The sequence below is a fragment of the Phodopus roborovskii genome, unplaced genomic scaffold (genome assembly GCF_943737965.1).
Source record: "Phodopus roborovskii unplaced genomic scaffold, PHOROB, whole genome shotgun sequence".
Classification (NCBI taxonomy): Eukaryota; Metazoa; Chordata; class Mammalia; order Rodentia; family Cricetidae; genus Phodopus; species Phodopus roborovskii.
In genome coordinates this window covers 1065879-1091190 of record NW_026126486.1, presented here as the reverse complement: position 1 = coordinate 1091190, position 25312 = coordinate 1065879, and the positions used below count along the sequence as shown (strand labels likewise).

General features: G+C 51.3%; 2 protein-coding genes across 2 annotated transcripts in view; both read left to right on the top strand.

Moving 5' to 3' along the window:
• The first annotated feature begins 532 nt into the window (after positions 1–532).
• LOC127229988 (uncharacterized) lies at positions 533–2199 on the top strand. Its single transcript, XM_051195099.1, has 3 exons — positions 533–777; positions 834–975; positions 1555–2199. The coding sequence occupies exons 1-3, from the start codon at positions 533–535 to the stop codon at positions 2197–2199; spliced, it is 1032 nt and encodes a 343-aa protein (XP_051051056.1).
• An 820-nt stretch (positions 2200–3019) lies between these two features.
• The window catches only part of Znf423 (zinc finger protein 423), a 292447-nt gene continuing 270154 nt past the window's right edge, over positions 3020–25312 (top strand). Inside the window, exon 1 of the mRNA XM_051195068.1 lies at positions 3020–3193. Coding sequence (XP_051051025.1) covers positions 3154–3193 — 40 coding nt within the window. The 5' untranslated portion in view covers positions 3020–3153. The remainder of the gene's footprint in view (positions 3194–25312) is intronic.

Genomic DNA, 25312 nt, shown 5'->3' with positions numbered 1-25312 from the left:
AGCCCACAAGTTGGGGGCTAGTCCCTTCCCCCTCCACCTAGGAAAGGCAGCCCGCGGCGGGGGCACCCCGAGCCGAGGCCAATCGCCCCCTCCCCCAGCGTGTGCCATCTGCCGCCTGTCAGCCTCTCTCCATGGGCCTCGCTCCCAGGCGCCGGCGGGGGTGGGGGGAGCGGTGGACTCGGCCCCTCCTTCTTGGCGCCTTCCCAGGCGCCTCTCGGCCTCTGCCCTGGCCCTTGGCACCCCTTTTCTGTCTAACGCTGGACATCCCTGGGCTGTGGGCGGTGGCTTTCAGTCCCTGCGGGAAGCCGGGGATGGTGTGCGCTCCGAGGCTAGAGCTCCCGAGGAGGGGAGGGAGATGGCTAGGGATGGCAGCCCTAACCCCGAAGTAGGGGTGGCCCCAGGACCCACATCCTAGACAGAGGGATGTCTCTGGCCTGACTCTATCCCCTCCAGGGAACCTTGCCTCTGTCTCCCTCAGCCGGAGCGTTTGCCTTGGCGACACACAGCGCGGCCACCAGACTCATGCTCGTAGATGGCCCTAGGTGCGCGCACACCGGCTCGGTTGCCTCAGGCCTTTCTCTGCAGCCGCCGGCCCGCGCTCCCAAGCCGCAGGGTTGCGGGGGTGGCATCTACCTCGGCAATCAGCCCAGCACGAGCTTGGCGAAAAAGGCCCCGCAGGACCGCGAAGCAAGCAGAGGGGGGCGCGGGCCCGGCTGGCGCTCGGTCCCCGGAACCGCGGGGCGCAGGCACCCTGCTTGGGGCGGGCGCCGCTGCTAGGTTGGGCCGGGCTCTGCTCTCCGCGGGCAGCGGGTTTTTTTTTTTCCCCGTGAAAGGTTGCCCTGGGTAACTCGTCTCCGAGGGGACACAGCCCTCCCCTCTCCAAGTGGCAACTTATCGATCGACGAGATTGATAACCCCCAGCGCCGCGCCGCTCACCCGCTCTGCTCTTCCTGCTGCGGGGCGCGCCGGCCTAAGGTGGCGCCACTTGCTAGGAGGGGGCCATGTCGGGACCCCTCCCTAGCCGCGACCAGGTCTCTGCAGCTGGTGGGATAAAGCCCCAAAAGGTAGTTTAGGGGAACCACCACGGGATGACTGCTTCCAGGGCCGGATGGGAGTTCCTAGACCGGTCTGCAAGAACTGCAGGAACGCGAGGCGCCCCCTCGTGGCTGGGGCAAAACTTCGTGAAATGTAGGAGCCGGTTTCTTTCCCTCTAGGCGAAGGGAAGGGGTGAAATAAATATACAAGGTGTGCGGTGTACACCTTGTCTGGTTAGTTCGCACCGGGCGCGAGAGTTATACAGATGTAGGTATAGGTTAGCTCAGTGGTGGAAAATTCTCTCATGTGGAGCAGAGGTGGTTTTGGAATGCCGAACTAGTGAGAAAAGCCAGGTCCTAGGGTAATTCTTGTGCGTGGATCATAAGTCTCAGGGAGGTGTAATGCTGAGGCACTTCACCTTGGTTTGCTACCCCATTTTTTCAGTTTTTGATGCTAAAGGCAACCGGGCGGGCCTGTCAGCCTGCATGGGCCTGTTATCTGTTCTCTCCTCACGCCCAGTGCTGTCAGAGCCTGAGCCCGGGCCCTGTTTGCCGGTGCGGTGCCCGCGCCCGCGCCCGCGCCGTGCCTGCCGCCACAGCCGCGGTCCGGGTTTTGCGGGCGGCCAGAGCTGTATTTCCAGCGCTGTCCATCGCTCGGTGCTGTTGGCCCTCTCTCCGTCTGATCCGAGCCGGAGCAGTGCGGGGCGCCCCACGGGATCAGAGCGCTCCCCCGCCGGGACTCCGCTCCTCACATCCTCCTGCTGGGACCCGGCTACATTTCCAGCCAAGCCTGGCTTTATTATGTGTCTCTGCAGTGCAGCCCCAGCAGCCGGATCGGGAGGAGGAGAGCCAGCGACCACAAAGAAGACAGGAGCGCGAGGGAGGCTGGCGGGCGGGCCGGCGCCGGCTGGAGCGCGGAGGAGCCGGGGCGCAGCCGCCGCCGCCGCTGCCCGGGAGGACGGGAGCCTGGCCGCCGCCGCCGCCTGCTCTTCCTCCTCCTCCTCCTCCGCCACCGCGGCCGCCGCCTCCCCCCTCTCCCAGCCCCTGGTCCATGGAGGCAGCTAGCGGGGCCCGCGACTTGGCACCGGCCTGGGGATCGGCTGCGCGTCGCGCTCTGAGCACCGCAGCCCGAGGGCAGGCAGCGGCGGCCCGGCGCACCGGCTGAGCAATGCCCGTGGCACGGGCGCCCCTGCCCGCCTCCGCCTGAGCGCCCCCGAGCGCCCCTTACTCCTCCCGGGAGCCGGCATCAGACCCAGCCGAGAGCCAGAGAAGGGGGCGTGAGCCAGGGACCCCCAGCCGCGGCTTACAAGCCACTGAGGCTGTTTCGAGCCCCCCTTCCAAGTGGGCTGAGTTGAGGGACCCCCCCCATCCATCATAATCTCCAAACCAGGCATTTGGGCATTTTTGAGCCATTAATATTTATTATTTGTGTGTGTGAGGCAGGGGATAATTTGAAGGCTTTTATTTTTTATTTTTTTTTCCGGGGGGTACTAAGCTCCTGAGCTCCGGACCGCCTCCGGTCTCCTCGCCCCCTGAGACCCTCCCGGCTCCAGCCCGTTCCCCCTCCTCAGATGGGTTCATTGTGAGCTCCGCACCGGGCTGTGTGGCCGGACGCCTGCAAACTTTGCACAAAAATCCGGCAAGGGGCGGAGGAGAAGGAGGAGGAGGGTGAGGGTGGCGGTGGTGTGGGGGAGAGAGGGAGGGGGCCGCAGGGGCCGGGGGCCGGCGGGGGGTGGGGAGGAGGAGGGGGGCGGCTTTTTTTTTTTTTTTTTTTTTTTTTTTTGCATAACTCGGCTCGGCCGAGTGGCCTCCGGACTCCCCGCGCCGCTGGGACCGCCGCTGGGACCCGGAGCCCCCGGCTGCCGCATTGCAACAGGCAGGGCCCCGGAGCGCCCCCCGGGCCTCCCCCCGCCCCCGAGCGGCCTGGGCCGGCCAGGGCTGCCCCCCCCAGGGAGGCTGCCTGGGACCTGCGGTCCGCTCCTCACGGACTCAGACCCGGCTGCAAAAAACAAAGTTTCCGAGAGGCAGGCGGAGAAGGGGGAGAAGGGCTGCCCGGAGCGGCAGGGGGCGGCGCGGGGAGCCGGCCGCGGACGGCGACGGAGCGCCCGGAGCCCCGGACATGTCCAGGCGGAAGCAGGCGAAGCCGCGCTCGGTGAAAGGTGAGCGAGCGAGGCCCGGCGGAGGCGCGAGCAAGCGAGGAGGGAGGGAGAGAGCGAGGGAGGAGGGACCGGCGGGCGGGCGGGCGGCCGGGGACCGCGCGAGCGAGCGAGCGCCGAGAGGAGGAGGCGGAGGGAGGCGGAGGCGGAGGCGGAGGCGGAGGCCGCGGGCGGGAGGCGCCGGCGGCGGGGGCAGGACGCACACCCTGCCCGCCGATCAGCTCCCTGCCCGGCGCCGGCACTTGCGGGGACCCGAGCCGGGGGGCTCTGCATAGGGGCCCTCGCGGCTCCTAGCGCGCCGGCCCCGGGCCCGCGTGGCCAATCAAGGGGTGCGGGCCGACTTGGCGGGGATTGCGAATCTCGGCGGCAGCATGGGGAAGGAAGAGGCGGCGAGGACGGATGCCCTGGAGGCCGGCAATCCTTCGTTGGCCCCGGGCCTCGCCCGCGTTCTTCCGTGTCCTTTTGGTCACTCGGGGACGGAGAGAGAGCAAGTCGGGAGACCCCTCCCCGCCCCGGACCCAGGCCGAGCTCCCGGCCCGGGCCTCCGCACTTCCTGCCGGCTTTACCGAGGCCAGCTGGGCAGGGAGACTCGCCAGGAGTTCATTGTCTGTGCCGCGCCGGCGGGATGCTGGTCCCCAGGGGAGCGCAGAGGCTGCTGTGAGCGCCCCTCGGAGCAGTGCGTCCGGTACCACCCCGGGCAGCCGCGCTGCTGGCACCCTGGCTGCCTTCCGTACCGAGTCCCCAGGGTGCGCACGTTTGTTAGGAGCTATAGATAGCCAAGTACACACATCCCCCTTGCTTTCTATTTCCACGGAGAGCCCCAGGTTTGAAGGGACCCCTGGAGAGCAGAGGAGAAGCTGCGGGGAAGGCCTCCAGTCGGGAGATCCCTCCCCGCCCCGGACCCAGGCTGAACTCCCTGTCGTCCCCCTGCCCCCCCCCCCCCAACTGGCTAGCTTCTGCAGGCATGGCCTGCTGCTTTGTACCCATTCCAGCCTCTGCCTGAGCGCGCTGGGAGGTAGATGATAGAGGAGCAGGATGTGAGCAACTGTGGAGCCCGAAGTCCTGAGGCCCTTGTCCTGGTCCAGTTCCCCTGATGACCTCTGGCCACGGCCCAGCACTGCTCTGAAAAGTTCATTTCCTGGAGGCCTGCGCGGGAAGGCGTTAGGGCCAGCTCCCTTCCTGCCAGTCTTGCTCCTGGTTGGAATAACTGGTGTTGAATCTGCACCACGTGGGTTTTGAGACCCTTGGCTTCTTCCTTCTAAAGCCCCAGGAGAGTCAGGGACACCTGGCCCCACCGAGACCCTCCCCCGTGGTCTTAACTACCAGCACCAGTTCCTTTCTTTTCATTGAGAGAAGTTGCTTGAACACCCGGAAGTCCAGCTTCTCCATCTCGGAACAGCCTGACTTGCTCTACAGAATTAGAGGTTCCAGAGAGTTCTGATTGTGGGACAAGGAGGCCATAAGAGAAGACTCCCAGAAGACGACAGGGAAGAGGAGACTAGAAAGAAGAGCTTTGCAGTTTGAAATAATATTTGATTTTTTTCCCTCTTTTCTCGGTTAACTACTCAGTTCTTGGAGAGGCACTCAAAGAGAACCCAGAAGAAAAGTAGAAATGAAATTGCTGGTTTTCTTTAACTGAGGCTGTTGATTTTGAGTTAAACCTATGTATAAAAGGATATTTGTATGTGCGTGTGTGTGTGTGTGTGTGTGTGTGTGTGTGTGTGTGTGTGTGTGTATGTGTGTGTGTGTGAAGATGCAAGACTTGCCCACCTATAATCTGGTTTGTGTCTCCAAACCTCTTATTTTAGAAGACAAACCACAGAAAGCAAAGGTAGGGCAGATCACAGCAAACAGATGGGTGGGTGTTCCAGAACCGTCTGAACCAATTCTAAACACACTCTGTGGATCACAGCGAAAGACTAGAATTGAGTTTCAGCCTTTCATGAAATGAGCCTTGAAATGATTTTTATTGAGTGTCTGTCCCTAAATGTATGTGGTTATAAGTAGCAGGCAATTCAAGTAGTGATGAGCAGAGACAGCAAAGTGGCAGGCAGACCAGCGGAGGTATTTTGAGAAGTTCTGGAACATCAGCCACAACCTTGGAGTCAGAGGACCCTTAGCTCCCTCTGGACTCTCTCTCTCCAAGGCTCTTTTCCAAAAGCTGCTCCAGCCCTTTTCTCTCAGTACTTCACCTTTTATTACCTTTACCTCTTTACTGAGGTGAATAAGGTGGAGACTTGAACACTTATTTAGAGAGGAATTAAGAGAGAAAATAATTTGAATAGATAAGAATTACAATAGGCGAAAGATTTGTTGCTTGTCAAGAACAGCACCTTCTCAAAAGATATTCCAAAGGCAGTGCTCAAGTGTGGACTGTTGCACACCAAGGGTTTGAAACACAAGGTCCTCCCCTTTAAAGATGCTTGAAGGTGCTTCTTAAGGAACAGCGGTTGCCTTTTACATTGTATTTATTCTACTTTAACTCCACTGCTGTGTGTCAGAGCTGATGTAGAGGCATTGTGGACTTCCCCCAGCTTGTCGGTATTCTGCTGTGAAAGTCGCTTGACCGTAATTTGTAATTGATCTCGGAAATATGAAAGCCCATAGCAGGAAGGAAAGACAGAAATGTAACAATTTTGAATGAATGCTCAGAAAGTGTGATTTGAAAGCTTGGGTATTGCCGCTTTGAAAATCAAACAGGCCTCAGGGGTCACTTCCCACTCTGGACACAACCTCCCTCTAGAGTGGGGTCACTTGTCCCCTCAGGATGTTTGTCCTTCTTTGGAAAGCTCAGCTCTATAGGGAGGATGCCCAGTAAATGGGAAGGGGGGATGCCGAGGCAGGAGGGCAGACAGTGAGCAGCCTGGTTTTCAAAAGCCTTGTGAATTTATTAAAAAAAATACAAAACCTCCAAACCACCTAACAAATCCATAAATGTTACAAAAGTCACATTTTCTGACCGATTTTCCTTTTTTTTTTTTTTTTTTTTTTTTATGCCTGTCCTGGTGGTGTGGTGGTTGTAACAATTTGTTGCCTTTGATGATTTTGGCCTTATTCCCTAGGCTGTTGTCATCTCACTCACTGATGTTATTTTGGCTGATGAAACCAGGTAGTTTGGTGACAATTACCAGCAGGTCTCCCTGTCACTCAACATTAAGGAGAACTGCCTGTCCTCCTTAGGCTCCATGCAACAGTCTCTTCATTCCTGTAGAAAATGAATACATTTCCCCCCAGCCTCAGTTGAAAACTTTTTAATAAATTTACTATTTTTGATTTTTTTCCAATTTAGCAACTATCTGCTAATTACAGTTCTTAATATTAGTTAGCTCTTAGGTGAGTCCATGCATCGTGGCCCACCCCCATCCAAAATGACCACTGGTCACTTCTGTACTTCTCTCCCTTTCTTTGTCTTCTCTTACAAGCCTGAGCCCTCAAAAGTCCATCTTATAAATTTTGTGGTCTGGGGACTTGGGAACAGTGTAGTTCACCATTGTGCCTGTTTCCATGGAAATAATTGAGATGTAATAAATAGAGGCATTCTGAGGTTACAGGTTTCTTGATTCAGCAGAGACCACACACAAGTGTAAATGGTTGAGATTTGTTTGGCTAAATGTACATGATCTTGCAGGAAGGGCAAAACAAATCCTTTGTAGATTCCTTAGCTTTCTCTGGATTCAGGTAGATGACATTTAATCCTAATATTTAATTCCTTCCACACCAATTAAGTTACTGATTCCCAGCTTTGGAAGGGCCTGTTTCTTTCTAGAAAATATCCTTTATGTCTAGTAATTGCTGTTTAGGTTCTTACACCTGTTTCCTTGCAAAAAAAAAAAAAAAAACCCTTAATAAGCAATAAAATAAGATAACTATGTGCCTTTGGCAGGAGAATCTTGCTAAATGCTTAACTGTGAGGTGTCTAGTGTGCATCCACCAGGAAAGGTGCAAAATGCCGGTGACTTTGCAGTCATAAAGCAATTCAATAGATCCAGCCAGCCCTGGTCGTGCTGTGGCATGTTAGCAGAGGAGGAGGGGGACCACATGAGGAGGAAACTGGAGCACAGCATCTTAGAGCATAGCGTTCCTAGCTGGAGACAGAAAGGCTGGAGATCTGGTTCAGTGTAATAGAAAGTTGCAACAATTGCTATATCGGTAGCCAGCTCTTAAGCTGGTGGCTGTGGAATTCTTCCCCTGATGTTGGATTTAATAGTCTGGCAATTAGATGCATTGATTTCTCTTAACTGTTCATTTGGATGTGTAAACGAAAGGAGCCCACCACTGAGGCTTCGGTGCAGGCTTGCCGCCTGGCTCTAAAGAAGGTTGCTTTAGGTGGTGGTGGGAGAATGAATGGATCCTCAAGGTAGCATTAGAATGACTTCTCCTTTCAGAATTTGTTGTCTTGTAACAAAAGGAAGAACACCTGTTGTTTCAATACTGTATAGATAGAACAAAGGTGTCCACTTTCGTCTGGAAGTGAACACACTCATGCCTGCCAGGAATGCTTCTGGTATAACTTCTCAGTCTCTGTTATCAGACTGAAGTGCATACTTCTGCCACATTGTCTGTTGGGTGTCAAAGGGTCCAGTCACATCGCCTTGAGTTCTTCCAGTCTAAGTCTTGTGTAGCTGTGCACCCTTTAGGGATTAAGAGCACCCTCTTGTGCCCCTTGAGGGCTGGTGGCTGCGTGGGTTAGTTTGGGAAGGAGGTAGATAATATGCTCTCATGGACATTAGCCCTGCTCACTTGCTGCTTTTGGACCTGCAGTTTTGTGTCTTGTCAACTGCAGTTAAGCAGGCATTCAAACTGTCTTGAAGTCATGGAACCGAAGGTGGCTAGATTTCCTTATGCCTTGATCCTTCTGCCAAGGTTGGTGAATAGATCCAGTTTGTATAGATCTTGCATACAACAAGCCTGACCCTTGGTACAATACTATTGCTCTCATGTCTTGAAAGCAGTTTTGGTTAGGATTCCTTCAGATGTGTGGATCTAGTGTAGTTGTAGAGAAGATGGTGGAGACTTACTTAGGTACCCCATTAATATGGGTAGCTGGGGAAATTCCCATATGCTTGCTGGCAAATTTGACAATTAGAGTAGCTTTGCACCTAAAATGGCCCGACAAAGCCTGCAATGGTTATATCTTGCTTGAAGTTTTTGGCACTGGCTATTGGCTTTGTAAGCCTGCTGTGGGCTTCAGGAAGGGTGAAGTGAGTGGGGGAGATGAGGATGGAAACTTCTGATTCCTAGCTTACCTGCCAGGGTCTGGAATAGCCAATGATTGGGGTTGTACACTCAGTAAATAAAAATACTTTACCTCTTTCAAGGATGCCAATTAGCTGATTGCTCCTCATGGCTGTCTTTAAGGAGAATGGTGTTTTACCTATCTTCTTGTACAAAGGTTTGATTTTTAATGTCTTGTGAAAAGGATTCTCTTTGTCTTGATTGATGTCAGGAATAAAAGCATGATGGTAATATCCCTCTGAAAGCTATTGTATTGTCAGCCCTGGCTGACAGCAGGAGGGCCTCCCAGCGTTATAGATTAGTGCTGGGAAAACACTGACATTTTCTTTGTTACACTGCTGTTGTTCTACTTGCAAAGTCAATTACACAATGTCAGCTCAGTTACCGAGTTGACTTTGGAAGTAGCAATGTTTCTCATTCTCTTCTTAAAGATATAATTTTCCTTTGTTGTTGTTGTTTTGTTTTCTTTCTTTTTTAACCTGTCTTCCTTCCTGGTTACCTCCCCTCCACTTGTGTTCATGACTCCTCACCCCAGAATCTCCTCATGTTAACTAGATTTACACTCTGGTTTCATTTGTGACAAGTCACAGTCAAAGACTGCCGCATAGTTATTTTGGAATTCTCATTCATATTTCTGTGGCTTCTTATTGATACAGTAACTATAGCAGCCAAGATACATAAAGAGCCTGACAAATGAGATTAAAGTGTTGATAAGCTCTTATCAAGTGGGTTGTTTTCCGTATTTGGGGGTCAATTGAAGTTGACAAATTCAGTTTTCTTCTTTTTTCTTTTTGTTCTGGGACTGTAGCTGAGCTTGGTTCTTGGGTCCATGGGACCCTGGCACAAAGTTTTATTTAATTTCTTTTTTCTTTTTGAGAGAGTCTCTCTACATAGCTCTGTCTGTCCTGAAATTCATTATGTAGATCAGATTGGTCTCGAATTTACAGAGATTTGCTTGCCTTTGCCTCCTGAGTGCTGGGGTTATAGGCATGTACCACCATACCTGATGCTAATTTATTATTATTATTATTATTATTATTATTATTATTATTATTTTAAAGATAGAATCTTGTTGTATAGCCCAGGCTGGCCTTCTGTTTTATTTAGCCTTCTTAGTACTGAGATGATAGGTTTCTGCTACCATTCCTAGCTGACAAACACTTTTTTCTTACTCAGTATCTGTAAGCAATTGGATGTTGGGCACTGGGGCTCTTGAGTTTGGGTAACATAATGTCAGGGTAGAGGGGTCTCAGTAGGAAAATCATGCACTTTTCCCAAGTCCCACTACAGAGAGCACATCACATTCTGAGGCGTTCCAGCCTTTACTGGACACAGGAGGACTTGGTGTCAAAATCGTCTTTGTGAGAAGGAGGAAGCCTTGGTGTGGCTTTCCAGGGTGTTCTCCCACTTCACTGACTATGTCTTCCCCAGTTCCCTAATGCAGTCATGGGAGAGGCAGGTGCCTCCCTGCAGAAGCTTGTGGAAGCATCTCCTCACAGTTGCTTGACAGAGTACTACTTGTGAAGGACTGCCACCGTCCTGCACTCCAGCTGACAGGGCCCCATCAGGAAAGTCTGCACTGGGACAGTAATTGTGGCCCCTGAAATTGTTATTATGAACCACCAGACAAGAGCCAGTATTCACCAGCAATTTGTCAGGACTAATTTTGTTTTTCTCCAATAATTGAAAATTAATGTCTTGAAGTGAAAGCAGATGTTCATGTCATCTTCTGAATTGGGATGTAAAATGGGGCTCTGTGGATGTGCTCACTAATTTAACAGCCACTTTTCTTTCCTAGATAATGGGGGTGCTGGGGCTGATATCACTTAAGGGCCAGGGACTAGCTGAGAGGGAGGAGGAATGTGTGAGGCACTCCCGTTTTCCTTGAGGGGTCCTTTTGGAGGGAGAACACATAAGTGAAAGGCTTTCCTTGGGCTGTAGAACTTCTAGAGTTTATTGTTTTGGAAGTTCCTTCCTGTAAGACAGTTTGAGGCATAATGTAGGGACAGTAAGAGAAGCGGGAGCCCAGAGAAGAGTCTGACTTCCTGCACATGTGTGGCCCTACTATTGTGTGAGCAAAACTGGTTATGATTGCAAATTGGTGGCTCAAACCTTCCATCCCAAGGGGCAGAGGCAGGAGGATCTCTGAGTTTCAGGCCAACCTGGCTCATACAGCAAGATCAAGGCAGCTGGGAATACATAGTAAAACCCTGTAGTGTAGAAGGTGACACAGTGCAGGAGCTCCTAAGTGATCTGGTGGCCATTGTCAGTACTACAGTATTAGCCCTGTCCTCAGGGACACATTTCTGGAGATGGATCCTGGTTGAGCCTGGTAGGCCAGATCCCAGTTACCTGCCAGGACCCAGACGGTCCTTCCCTGTCATCTAGCCTGCTCTCCAGGTGGCTTACCTGAGAGGGGAAGGGAGGAACAGCTCTGTGGAATGGCTGCTTTGAATCTCAGTCTTCAAGAGTTCCCGTGTGGACACATAGATGTGAGTATTGGTATAGAGCCATTTGCTATTCTGATGGGGGGGGGACTTTTTCTACCCTGCCTTCCTTTCCTATAATTGAGATTTGCCCTTTCTTTACTTGGATAGGGTTATGGTGTGCCGTATTCCTGTCCTGTGCTGAGCTTTACTTCTTCTGTTGATCTTAATTAAATGAAACATACTGTTCCTCTGAGTCCTGTTGCACCCATTTTTCTTGCTGGGAGGCAGAGTGATTGCCTTCTGAGTTTGGTGAAGGGACATGGCTGGTGGGGTGCTTGCCACAGCCAGCTGAGACCCTTGGCCTAGGTGCTGTGGGATCTTGTAGCTACCAGGATATTTCTGGTTCCTGAGCAGGAGACAAAGCTTTGTCCCTAACCCCCAGGGGTTACAGGTTGGAACTTAGGGAGAGGAGAGGCAATCACCAGCTCCAGGGGCTCTCCAGGGAGAGGGTGCAGGAGGAGAGCGGGGTCTCAGAGGAGAGAGATGGAAAGAGGGGTAGGCTGTAGTCACCTGGGGTGGAGCTTGCAGAGTGCTGTGTCTCTGGGGACCTGTGAACAGTGCCCAGGTTAGCCTCTAGACATACCTTGTTGTCCCTCATGGAGGGATTAGCTAGCCTTGCATACACTGGGAAATTCTAGGCCTTTCTTCTTTTACTGTTGGGTCTCTCACTCCTGAAGGTCACTGGATGAAGGGCAATCTTGGGTTGAAGTGCATCCTTTTTTGTTTTGGTTTTTGGTGTTTTGAGATAGGGTTTCTCTGTGTAACTTTGGCTGTCCTGGAACTCACTCTGTGGACCAGGCCGGCCTTGAACTCACAGAGATCCACCTGCCTCTGCCTCCTGAGTGCTGGAATTAAAGGCGTGCGCCACCACCACCTGGCCTGAAGCTCATCTTTACTTGTTTCTGGTATCCTTAATCTCATCCAGCCTGGACTGGTATACTTACTCTCAGGGAGACCACTCCTCCAGCACATATAGGCATTGAACTTTAACTGTAGAGCTGTCTGGCTCCCTAACTTAGCTGTGGTAGTCTTGGTTCTGCTCCCTAGAGCTATGGTCCTTAGTCTTCAGAGCCAGCCCTTTTGAGGGATGGCAGCATCCACCTTGCCTTATTCAGAATAGTTGAGAGACATCACTGAGATGTGGACACACTGTTGAGCATCTGGGACTCCATATTCACTGAAATCCCACCTTTACGTGGCTGCCTGGGTTGTGGGTCTGAAAACCTATGATTGAGCAAATATGTTGGTTGTTGAAGGAATGCATATGAACAGGTAAACAGTGAATTAGTAGTGGGTAAGTGTGTGGGAAGTTGTAAATGACTTAATCAGAGGACGAGTGAACAAGTGAGGGGATGCACTGCAGAGCACACGCTGTCCTAAGGGTGTTCCTGACATCCATTCCTTACTTCCCAGCCTCTGCTACTGCTGAGTGAGGGCTCTGAGCCTTCTGCCTGCTGAAGCTGGGAGTGGCTGGTGCCATTTTCTCCCTATTCTGGGTTCCCTGTAGCCACTATTCCTTGTTCTCCGCACTTGAGAAAAGATAGCTTATGTGGGACTTTTACAATAATTTTAAGTAGAGTGCTTGACTGAGCTCGTGGTGCCCACACTGAATTGCTACACAGCTATAGGGGCCAGACTGCAAATGCTTGTTTGGTTTGGGACTAGCCAGGGCTCTACGGTTCAGTCCTACTGGGGGCCTCCAGGACCCTCCTTGTCTCCAGGGTTTGCCCCAGGAGCAGTGGTAGGAGTGAGGAGTGGGGTTGAAACTAAGAGGTGGGAAGGAGAACATGAAGAGTAATGACATGGTGTTCTGTTGGTTATCTAGAATAGAAAAGAAAGACCCCTTTTTCAGTCAAGACCATGCAGGGGAAACCCACAGAAACAGCTGACCTGAACAAGGTGGCACTCACGGACCCCAGACTGACAGCTTGGAAACCAGCATAGGAAGGAACCAGGCCTCCTGCACGTGGGTGTCAGTTCGGAGGCCTGGGCAGTCTGTGGAACAGCATTTATATCTAGTGTATGAATTGGGAGCCCATTCTCTATGGAGAGATACTCTCTCAGCCTAGACACACAGAGGGCCTAGGCCCTGCCCCAAATGATATGTCAGACTTTGATGATCCATCATAGAAGGCCTCACCTTTTCTATGGAGCAGAACAGGGATGGGAGGATGGGAAGGAGAGGGAACTGGGATTGATACATAAAATAAGATTGTTTCTAATTTAAATTTAAAAAAGGAGAGAAAAAAAAAAAGACCTTTTTTTTTTTTTTTCTGAAAATCAACCTGGCTTCTATTGTGAGGGTGAAGGAGGTTACAGAATCTGAGGCCTTGGGGAGAACAGTTTTTTTGACTGTGTCTGTTTCCCGACTAGAAAGGGATGGAACTAGTTGGATTGTTATTGTATGCTACACAGTGGAATTGAAACCAGACCCTTGCACTCAGGGCCTTGCACATGTTAGGCGAGTGCTGTACATTCTGAGCTACATCCCCAGCTCTTTGTGTGTGTGTGTGTGTGTGTGTGTGTGTGTGTGTGTGTGAGAGAGAGAGAGAGAGAGAGAGAGAGAGAGAGAGGTGGCTTCACTATGTGGCCAGCCAGCTTCCAGAGTGCTGGGGTTATAGGTATGTGTCACTGCATACAGCCTAGGTATAGTTTTTTATTCATAAAAACATGAAAAGAGGGAAATATAGGAGATTTTAGCTTTATAATAAGATGAGCTAGGAAGTGAGAGTAGGTCTTTTTTTAGGTTACTTTTTTAAGTGATTATGTGATGGGTTGGTAGTGATGAGTCCAAAGGGACTGTTTTAGGGAATTCTGCAGTGGTCTCGCCCTGTTCTCCTGCCAGTTTGGAAGTTGAGGAGTATAAGGGACAGGAGAAGATGGCATAGGGCTTGACAGTGGTGTGAGTGTCTTGAGATGTATGAGAATCTTGGAGTTTGTGGGATACTTGTACAGGCCATGTGGACACCTCTGGCCCCAGAGGCCTGGCCAGTTGTCACTGAAACTGGTTCTCTGGGGTGATGAAGGTGGAGAATGACCAGGACATGCAGGGCCATGGTGAGGACATGTATAAGTTGAGCTCTGTACAGCCCCATTTCTATTTGCTCTCCCATGTTATCCTTGTCCTAGCTCCCCGACTGATTTCTATTCTGGAGACATGTTAACGGTGGCACTGAAATGCCCTGTCCAAGGTCATTCAGAAGAGCTAGGATTCAAGGACAAATCTTAGCCAGCTCCAGGGTCAGAGCCAGTGGCCACTAGCTTTATAATCATACTGGCAGCCCTGGAAATCAACAGAAAATCTGCCTTCTCCAGGACTGCAGACGCCCCTGGCTCTGTAAGGACAGGAGTCTATAGAATGCTGCCTTTGGGGCTGGCTGTGATCACACGTTCAAAAGCAAGTAAAAGATTTCTGAGTCTCAAGATAACTTCATTCTCTTTCTTTCCTAGTGACAGTGGTTGTCATCATCTCACCGAGAGGTTTTCAAGGGTGCATTTATACAAGGCATCTGTAACATCTACAAATGCACACAGATAGTATCTTAAGCTACCTGACTATGCTGCCTCTCATTTGTTATTTTCACATAGCAGTGGGTTTCTAGTCTTCGTTGCATAATTAGTTTTTTACTTAGGTACCTGAAGTAGTAACATCACCTGGAGCCAGGCTTTTTGAAGATAAAGTCCCAGGTTAGTTCTTTTTTTCTTTTTAAGCTTCCTGTAAATTGAATGTACAGCCGCGACTGAAGACTGTTAGCTTGGACTTACTATCATGTTAGTGTTGTAGATCTCCACACCAACAGCCAGAAGGCATTGGAGTTTACGCACAGTCCACTGCTGGTAGATATGTAAACACCTCCAGTGTTTTGCTGGGAGTATCCTCACTTACAGAATTTTGTGTTCTTGTTTGAGCATTTCTTAGTCTAGATCTCTAGAGGTGAGATTGTTGGGTCGAGGAGTATTCACTTGAAAAATTGTGTAGCTATTTCCAAACTAACTTGCACCATTAACTGGTGTGTGAAGGCTGGTTTTACCTCATCCTTGCCTAAAACGGACTTTCTTTCCTCTATTTGTTTTTGTTTTCTTTTTGCCAAGCAGACAGCTAAGAACTCACTAGTTTTCATGTGCACCTCCTTTATTAGTGAAGTTTCTCGTGTTTATGGGCACTGTTTAGGAGTGTGGTCATTGTTTTCTCTCCCTGAGTCCTGTTGTCCCCTGTCTCCATCCCTTTTTTCTTCCTTCTCTTATATTCATTCTTCCTCATTCATCCTGAACATCTTACCTAGGTGAGACTCAGCTTGGTTCAGAGGAGGATTCAGAGGGGACCAAGTGGAAGGCATGCTGGGAAAGGTCTGAAACCCTGACTGCTGGATTAGACACTGAACAGCCAAGGGAGAGAGAGCCACAGGTATTGGGCTTCGGTGGTCTAGACAGAGGAAATCCCTTTTATAGGGGAATGGGCAGAATCCAGCATTTTACTTGTGCCTTGAGGATCGGATCATACCACCAGGACCAGCTAAAATCTAATAAATGCTGTATGTAGACAAACACAAGCTGTTCCTGTCTTAGGCAGGGCCTAGATGTCCTTGAATCTGGGCACTCGGTTTCTCTGTGTAGCCTTTGCTGTCTTGGATCTTGCTTTGTAGATCAGGCTGGCCTTAAACCTAGAGGTCTACCTGCCTCTGACTCTGGAGTGCTGGGATCAAAGGCATGAACCATCACTACCCGACAGTAATGATTCTTAATATTTGTCACGACTCCTCCATCAAGCACCCTTCCCATGAGGATGGTTAGAAGTGCCCCAAGAGCTCCAAGTCAGGTGTCCAAGGTTGCACAGTGACCTTGTGACAGAATTGTGCCTGGGGGAAGAGCAAGGGCATCCTGGGATCTTGCTGCTGCCCTGACCAAGGCCTGTCTTCACCCTCCCTGCAGATTCTGTCCTTGTGGTCACTGGCCAGGCACAGGAAAGGTTTGTTGGGAGAGCAGAGCATTGCCACAGAATGGGCTGCATGTGCTTGTGCACATAGCTCTGTTCCTGTGGTTATGTGTGCTTGCATGCGAATGCCTGCATTTCTCAGCATGTTTCCTCAAGTGTGCCTCTGTCTTTGTACATGTGTGCGGGAGTCAAGGTGTGAACACCTATGTACACCTGTGCAATGTGTGAGTTAGCCTCAGGTGCCAGCAGTCTGGGGGAGCATCTGCTCACTGCAGTGGTGGGCTTTGTGTGTGGCTTCTCTGTGTTCATCATTCAGGTGTTCTGGAGCACTTCCTGTGTGCCCAGTGCCTTGCTTGGCTGGGTCCTAATTTAAGCACAGAGAAAGAAGCAAGTCTCCCCTCCCCCCCTTTTTTCTGAGACAGTATTTCTCTATAGCTTTAGAGCCTGTCCTGAAACTTGCTCTGTAGACCAGGCCTGCCTCAAACTCACAGAGATCCACTTGTCTGCCTCCCAAATGCTGGGATTAAAGGTGTGCACTCCTACTGCCCAGCTGCAAGTCCTTTTTGATTGTTTATGAAATCTTGGTTATGAGTGGTATAATGTCTCTTGTGGCCAAATGGGCTTGGCAACGCTGGATTAAGCAGAGTTATGACTTTCTTAAACCTTTAGAGCTTTTCTGATCCATCAAATGCTGGTGTGAGAGTCGCTCAGAGAGCCTAATGGTCTGTGATGTCCACTAGGCCCACCATGTGTTGCTGGATCTTCTCATCTCAGCTTGAGTTTCAAGGCTGTTTGGATCCACACTGTGGCTGGCTGTTGGCTTGCTCATTCATAAATCCCATGTGTTTACTGAGCAAGTACTCTGTACCAGCACTTTTGCCGATGCTGAGGTTCCAGCAACAGGTGCAAATATTGGTTCACTATAGTTGGAGGCAGAGGCTTCTGTAGGTATATCAGTCAATAATACACTTCCTGTTTAGAAGGGAATGGTGGAAAGGAGCTCTCTGGACAGGACCATTCTGGAGGGGACATGTGTCCAGATGACTGGGGTTTCTGATGGGAGGTTGGGGCCTGAAAAATTTTGCCTCTACAGGGCTGGGAGAGATTGTGGGAGGTGGCTTGGGTGTTCCTGAGCTGCCTCCCTGTTCATTGCTAGCAACCCTATTGACTTAGTCCATTTTGGCTTTCCTGGTACAATCCAGGCCCTGGAGAGGCTCCTTGGGTGATGGGTCAGCTCAACTAGGGCGGTCACTAGCTTAGGCTTAGAATTCAGAGTCTTATTCTTGCTCCAGGAACCAACGTGTCCTGTCCTCCACCCCATCGCAGACACACAGGTCTCCTATATATCAGCCATGGGAGGACTCAAGCCATGACCCGACCCTTTGAGAACCATCTAACATATACCTCCTCTGTCTGGTCACTGCATTGTCCCCAGTACCTGGCAGTGGACTTGCATTCCAGACTTATTTGACAGATGGAGAAATGAGGCCAGGAGGCTTCTCAGTCTCCTCAGAGGCCTGGCCCAGAATCCGGCCCTTCTCCAAGCCAGGCTGTGACCCGAGGGTAGTGGTGTTGATGGGGGCCATCAGAGACTTACAGGACAAGAGGCAGGAGTTGGGCCCACTGCAGCCTGTCTGTGGACTTGTCTCAGAGTTCTAGGTCCAGGGACGTCAGGGAAGACAGTGAGGCAGTGGTTGGAAGGGAACAAGTTGTGGATGGGGCAAGAAATGGGGGTGGGGAAGCAGTTAGGGGAGAGGAGGGGTGGTGGCAATGCTGAGGTAGGGGGATGGGATAAGTGTAGGTGAATGAAGCGGGGCCATCGCTCTGGGGCGCTTTGTGCTTCACTATCAGGGAAAGCCTGGTGGCCTTGGGAACATGGCCCTTTTGGGGTCCCCATCCTCCTGCCCATGGAGGCGGCCCTGGGACTCCTTTGAGGCGCCGTCCTGGAAACGCGCAGGCTGCCCCCTCCTCCCCCCCGCGCTGAGGGCTCCATGGCTGCGGCGCAGTAACTCAGGGTCTGGGCTTGGCACAAAGCAACCGCGGCGGGGGACTGGCTGGGAAGGCGCGGGTTGCGCCGCTCGCGCGTCTCCGGGTGGGCCGCGCCACTCAGCCGATCCTGGAGCTCTCAGGCCTCAGAGGCTCAGGCCTGGCGGGTGCGGCGTCGCGACCTCCGCAGGGTGCCGGCCTATGGTGGGTGGTGGGCTGAAGGCTCACCGCGGGCCAGATGTGCACCTTAGGGAGCCTTGGGGTTCTGGATCACGGATTGGCCCCCAGCTTTGGGGCGGAGCTTAAGGAGGTCAGAGGCAGCAGCTTGGGCTGTGAACAGCAACACAATCAGTGCCCTCCATTGCGTGCTTTCTAGGGGCCAGGGCCGTTCTGAGAAAGTCACATCAGTTCAAGCTTCACAGACACCTATGGGCAGGTACTGTGGTCACTCATGTGTTACAGAGAGGGAAGATGAAGCACAGGGGTGTAAAATCAACTGCCCAATGCCGGGCAGTCGGGACTAGACCCTATTTGAAGGCAAGCTTGGAGACCACAGAACTATGCTATGTCTACATTATACTGAGAATACATAGAGAGGCACAGAGAGGCTGGACATAAGGTCATGGGGGTGTCTTTTTTTTTTTTAATTTTTTTTGATAGGATCTCAAAAAATACTTTGAGGTGTTTCAGATTGGCCTATAACTTGAATGATAGCTGGGGATGATCTTGAATTTCTGGTCCTCCAAATGCTGGGATTATCAACATGTACCAAAACCCTAGTTTATGGGGTGCCAGAGATGCAAGTTCTGGTTTTGTGCATGCCGGGCAAGCACTGCCTAGTAAACCACAACCCCAGCCCTTGAATGTATTTGTCTAAGAAATTACAGGCAGAAGATCTGCAGACAGACCTGAGTCACCTAGTTTCTTTCAGTGGCTGGCTGGTACTGCCTGAGCTGGATAGCCATTTCAGAGGCATTTTGGGAGCTCACAGTGGACAGAGTGAGATAGACTGAGTACATGGTTCTGCCAACGGCTGGCTCTCATTGGGAGCCTGCTCTGCTTATCGGATTTTGGGTCCTCTGGGAGGACCTCATAGAAAGGAGGTGATGGGATAGCTGGCTTGGGAAGATGGGAGGGAACCAGGGAGGAGAGTAGCTAGTCCTCTTTGTCTTTGACCCCAGGGTTAGCTAGCTTTGCCTGGACCCAGCCCTGCTGTGGATTGAAAGATAAGAAAAAGTCACTATCTCCACTCATGAGAATCTGATGGAAGAAAGTCTGTGGGAATGTGGGATTTGTATGACTGGAGGGATGGGGTCAAGTCTGGATGGCTTTCTTTGAGGCTAGAGCACAGCGGATAGATCAGAGGCATCATAGAATAGTGGACAAGGTCACTGGGTATGGGGTGGCGCTGTGGGCTAGATAGTTTCCATGTGTGAACACAGTACAGAGCATGTTCTATTCTAGGGAGTCCCCAAGATGGCTTCCTGGGCCTTGATCTTTACATGTGCCTATTTTGTATGATGTGTATGTGTGTATGTGCACATGTCCAAGCCTATGTGTGTAGGCCAGAGGACAACTTGCAGGTTCCAGGAATTTAACTCAGGTCACCAGGTTTGTTGGCAGGTTTTCTTAACAGTAAGCCATCAGGCTATTCCTGGGGCCTTATTTATTTATTTATTTATTTATTTATTTATTTATTTATTTATTTTTCAAGATAGGGTTTCTCTTTGTAGCCTTAGCTGTCCAGGAACTAGCTCTGTAGACCAGGCTGGTCTCCAACTCAAAGAGGTTCACCTGCCTGTCTCCTGAGTGCTGGGATTAAAGGTGTGGACTATCACTGCTTGGCTGAGCCTTGATTTTTAAAAGGCCTCTTTATTATCTTTATTTTTTTCTTTTCTTTTTTTTGGGGGGGGTTGTTTTGAGACAGGGTGGCTTTGGAGGCTGTCCTGGAACTAGCTCTTGTAGACCAGGCTGGTCTCAAACTCACAGAGATCTGCCTGCCTCTGCCTCCAGAGTGCTGGGACTAAAGGTGTGAGCCACCACCGCCAGGCTATTTTTTCTTAAATCTATTTAATGTGTATAGGTGTTTTGTCTGCATGTATGTCTGAGTACCATTTACATACTTGGTCCCTGTGGAGGCCAGAGGACAGCCTCAAATTCTCTGCAACTGGAGTTACAGACAATTGTGAGATGCCATGTAGGTGCTGGAATTTGAACCAGGTCTTCTAGAAGAGCAGCCAGTGTTCTTGACCACTGAGCCATCTTTCCAACCCCTATTATGTCTATTTTGAAATGAATCTAAGTTACCGTGGCTGTCCTTTAGCCTTCAGTTCTGCAACAGCCCCTGATTAAGTGGTATAGCTCTTAAAGGACAAATAGTTTTAGAGTTTCACATGATACTGTCACATATCCAGGGAGATAATTTGGTCATGGTCCCTCCTGCTGTGCCAAGTGAGAAAGGGGTCCTCAGAAACCACAGACAGACCCTTATTCTAAGTTCAGAAGTATCAGGGTCATTTGCTGCTGTGAGTTGGGTGAGTTGGGCTGTTGATTTTCGAGTTTCTACACCAATGTGCAGGACCTTGCTGAGGCCGATGTTGCCATGCACACTGTTAGGGCTGGAGATGGAAGGGAGATACTGACACTCTAGCATTGCTGTTAGTCCCTGAGTGCCTAAGCAGGCTGAGCTGCTCCCATCCCCCATGCTGGATCCATGAGAAGCCAGCTGCCTGCATGTGTCCACTGTGTCCATTCAGTCTGTTTGAGTCTCATAGGGCTTTATTCTGAATGTGCTGGGTCTCCTGGGCGGGGTGGGGGGGGGTGGGGGGGGGGGGATGTGGAGGTCTGTCCTGGGTTTCCTGAACTCATTTCCCACTTGGAAGTGCTGGGTGGTGAACCTATCCCCACCTCCCTGTGTATCTTGTCCTGCTTTATTTTCTTTAGAGAGTTCACCTGGGAGGTTTGGCGCATGTGTAAGGGGCAGCATCGACAGGATGTTTATCAGTGTTTTTTGAGGCCGCATGTGTACCAGCTGCAGAATGATTGCTTCATACTGAGGGGACTTATGAATCCCCTCAGTAGCCCGGTGAGGTTGGTACCAACCTGTTTAGTTGGCTGCAGGTGATGTAGCTTTGAGGAACAGCCTAGTGTTCAAGGTCATGGTGGCTAGATGCTGTGGGCCCTGTTAGTCACTCCTGGGCTTCTTTCTGCACACTGGTAAGACAGTGCCAACCCAGCTGCTCCCCAGGAGGTGGTGGCCAGCTAGAGACAGTAAAAAGTTCTCAACTCTGAGCTGGTGACATTGTGTCCCCCCTGAGGAAGGTGGTCATCTTCATCCCTTGCCTGTCCCTGGGCCGGGCTCCATCTGGGCTGATGCAGCCCAGCCTGGACAGGCTAGAGAAGGGAAGGCTAACCCACCTGACATTCCTGACATTTGAGAGGCTGACAGACCAGGCTGTGCTTGCTTTGTGGTGTCACGAGAACTCAGCAATGCCCAAGGCCGGCTCCTCTGTTCTGGGAATTCATGCACTTAGGGATTTACTGCAGGAGTCCTCTGGCTTCTCCCACCCACCCCACCTTCCAGGCTTTGGGAATGCTTCTGGATCATCAGGAATCTTAGATGTGATTGTTGTGGGGTGAGTGGCTTTGTTGGGGGGATACTAAGTGTGAGGTTTGCTTGAGCTGCTGCCCGGGGTGTGGGGCTGGCCTATAAGCCTACCATCACGTTTCCTTCCACCCCTCCCCCACTCTCCCATCCCATGGGTGTATGCCCCTATGAGGAGCCTGCTGGGTCAGGTTGCTCTAAGTCTTTGTCCCTCTGACTTTCATCCCTCATCCCCCACAAAAGCCTGGAGCCCTGGGTACACTCCTATGCCAGGACACTGGACCCCTCTACATTCTCTGCCTTCCACCCCCTCCTTGCTTGGCTTCCTGGAACCCAGGCACCCTGGAGGTTTCTGGACCATATCAAATTGCCTGGGTGGATGGATGCTTCCTTTTTTTTTTTTTTTTTTTTTTTTTTTTTTCAGGCCATGAGGAGTTGGGGGGAGCTTCTAGAGAGACTGGTGACTGAGCTGGGACCAGTCATGGATAGAGGCCGACCACCAGCTGGTGTCTCCCTGGATCAAACCTAGTCCTTCCTCTGAGAGCCCTGGGACCTGGCTGCCCCTCCTGGGTGGGGATCGGCTTGGGCGGCATTTCCTGTCTCCCTCCCTTTCCTTTTTCTCCAGACTCCTCATGGATGCCTCTTTGGGGACAAGGGCCCACTCCAGTCCTGTTCACTGGTGAGCTGTGGCTTACTTGGCCTGGCCTGGCCTAGCCATATCCTGCTGAACTAGGGCTCAGCATGGGCTGGGCTACTTTTGCTCCCCACCCCAAGATCCCACCTCCTGGCGGGACAGCTGGGCCCCAGCTGGGCACACCTCCTGGTCTGAGCCAACCGGCTGCTCTGTACGGACTGAAGGGTGGGCTCTAGGAGAGGCTAAAAAGGCGGGGATAGGAGCCTTCAAGGCCAAGGGGTGGAATAAAAGGAAGGACCAACCTGGACAGGATCCCGAATGAAGATTCCCCCCCCCCCCCCCCCCGACCAACCTCCTCGCAGTTAATTCTGAGGCGAATTTGACAACCCTCAAGTCTTCTGCAGCCGTTCAGTCGCTCTGCTTGGACCCCCAAGGCCCACTGCACACATGGTTTTGCTTTTCCAGGCATCCTCCCCTGGTTCCCTCCCCCTGGGTGCCTTCACGAGCTCTTCGGCCCCCTCCCCCAGCCCTCCTGGGCCCCCTCCTTCCTCCTTGACCCACTTTAGTCCCCTGTTGCTGGGGGAGGGGAATGCGCAGCCGGCGGCTCTGATCCTGGCTGCCTCCCCCAGCATCCCTTGGGGCGGGCTCTGGATGGAGCCAGCAGGCTGAGCCGGCCTGGCCCCAGGGACTGGCACACGGCGAGCTCCGTGTGGCAGCCTCCCTGCCCCCTCCTTGGACAGACAGTTCTGGACAGCTGCCCCTGCCCGGGCCCCTGGGAGGCCCTGCCAGGACACAGCTCTGGTTTCCCCCAGCCCCAGGGAGCAATGGCTGCAGAGGTCCCTCCCACCACTGCCTCCTTGTGGAGCACTTCCGGGAGGAGCCACAGGGCAGGGCAGTACCAGCTGAGTTTCCACCCATCCTTCCCCTCCATCTCTATTGGAGAACCTGGAGTTAGGGTTGTCTTATGTGTGCGATTAACCTGTGTGACCGGGGAGCTCCATCAGCCCCCTGTGGGCCTCTTCTGTATAGTGAGGATTAGACCACATAGTCAACCTTGACTGAGCAGAAGCATGTCTCAAGGACTGTGCACACGACTGGTTATGCCATGCACTTAGGTCTCGGTGCCCTGTCACAGCATTGGGAGCATGGTTTCTTCTTACTCTCTGTTTTAAAGGGGAGGCCAACCCACAGGGGTTTATGCCTTTGCACCTGGACTGAAAAAATCTTGGCTCACCCTCTCACATTCTGTGGTCCATATTGACACCTGGGCTATTGACGCCTCAGCTGCAGTGGTATGGCCCTCTGAGGATGTGGCTTCCTGCACCTTTGGGACCTTTCCTAATGCACTGACTGGCTGCAAAAAGCCTGCCCCTTTTCTCTGATAGGTTCTGGGGGAGGCCAAGTACTAGCCTGCCAGGGCTGGGACTTCTTTAAGGCTTTTTCTTGAGGTCTGATGTGTGACCCTCCAGCCTGGTGGCTCCCCCCTTGGTGAACACAACCTGGGGCTGTGGTGGGTTCTGGGGTCTGCTTTCAATAGCAGGCATGGGTAGGAGCAGGCAGGAATTTCCTGTGCCCTGCCCATGAGCCTCCCGCACATTGTCCCCTCCTCCCTTCCTGCTACCCCACTCAGATACAAGTGTGAATAGGTGGGAGGTCCCGAGGGGCTGTTGAAATTTGTGAGGGTGCCGCCCCCTGCCCCCCCCACCCGCAATCTGCCCTGTTTTTTTTTTTTTTTCCTGGAGCCTTGACATCTTCCTTCCTCTGGGAACCTTTTCATTTTGCCATCATTGTCTTGCTGAATAAAGGAGTATTGGGAGGTGGGAAGGGGCTCTGGGAGTGAAGTCAGGCCATCTTTTCTTATTTGCCTAATTTCCTCACTCAAATGTGTCTTGTGATTAAACATTTTCTTAGCATGCTTGGTCAGGGCCAGGCTGGGGTTCTTTTCATAAACATTGGCAAGTGAGTTTAACAACCCTGTTTGTATTAGCTGGAGGTTTCATTTGCATAGTGATTGTTCTTATGAAACAGAATAATCACTCTCAGTTTATGAAACTGTATAAATACCTGGGTCTACGTCCTCGGTGCATGCGCAGGCCTTTCTTTCCGCATGTAAATGTATCCTGATTGGGGATGAAGTTCAGACTCCTGGAAAAATTGTAGTGCTTCGGGTTTCTCGGAGGAGCCCAGGGTTGGTTCTCTGGCTGGAATCCTGAGCTGTGGGTGTTGCTGATAGGTGATTCTTGTGATGATGAAGTGGTTTAGTGGCTGTGTGTAATTGAAGGTGCACATCTGAGCCCCCTCCTTCATGTGGTCCTTCCTGATGTTGGCTTACAGGTCTTGGGATGACATCACTCTATGACCAGGTTATAGTTGAACTTGTGGTCCTTTGTCCTAGGCTCTTGAGGGCTTGGATTATGGATTTGCACCACCAAGCCTGCCTTCCCATCATCTTTTAGATGGAAGCTACAGATTGGAGGACTGAGGATGAGTGTTACTCTTGGCTTTTTTTTTTTTTTTTTTTTTTTTGAGATAAGCAGGTGGTGCAGGGGTGCAGGGGTTACGGGTGCATATCATCCACCCTGCTCACCGATGTGTTATGATTGACTTGTACTGTTTTTTCCCCCCACTTTTCTTTTTAAAAAAATTTAACATTTATTTATTTATTTTACATGTATGAGTATTTTGCCTACATATATGTATTTATGCCATGTGTGTGCCTGGTGCCCACAGAATCCGGAAGAGGATGTTGGATACCTTAGAACTGGAGTTATGATGATAGTGAGCCATCATGTGGATTCTGAGAATCCGACCTTATCCTTTACAAGAGAACAAAGTGCTCTAGACCACGGAGTCATTTCTCTAGCTCCTGCACTATCTTTGAAAAAAAAAAAAAAAAAAGAAACCAGTATGGGAAAAGCTGGAAATATCATAGCAAAATTCATATTCTCACTTCCTTTTCTAGTACCTAATGGATGGACCTGGGATCCATCTTACCTGGATCCTACCTGGCAAGAGTCTCTTGTGGAAGGTGCCACTCCTATGGGAGGGCATAGCTGTTTATGGACTGCAGTCTTCTGTCCAAGGAATGATTTTGGTTTTCGTTTGTTTTTATTTTTGTTTTTGTTTCCTCTGTGGAAGTTTCTTGTGTAACTTAGGATTTCTTTTTTTTTTCTTTTAAAAGCATCTATTTATTTATTTACCTCTCTCCCTCTGTATGTGTGTGCACGTGTGCATGCCTGCT

Excerpts from the sequence above, each read along its gene's own strand:
- LOC127229988 (XM_051195099.1), top strand. The coding sequence starts at position 533 with ATGGCCCTAGGTGCGCGCACACCGGCTCGGTTGCCTCAGGCCTTTCTC. Across the intron at positions 778-833 it reads GGGGCGGGCGCCGCTGCTAG|GTTGCCCTGGGTAACTCGTC; the intron begins GTTGGGCCGGGC and ends TCCCCGTGAAAG. Across the intron at positions 976-1,554 it reads GCGGGGCGCGCCGGCCTAAG|TGCTGTCAGAGCCTGAGCCC; the intron begins GTGGCGCCACTT and ends CCTCACGCCCAG.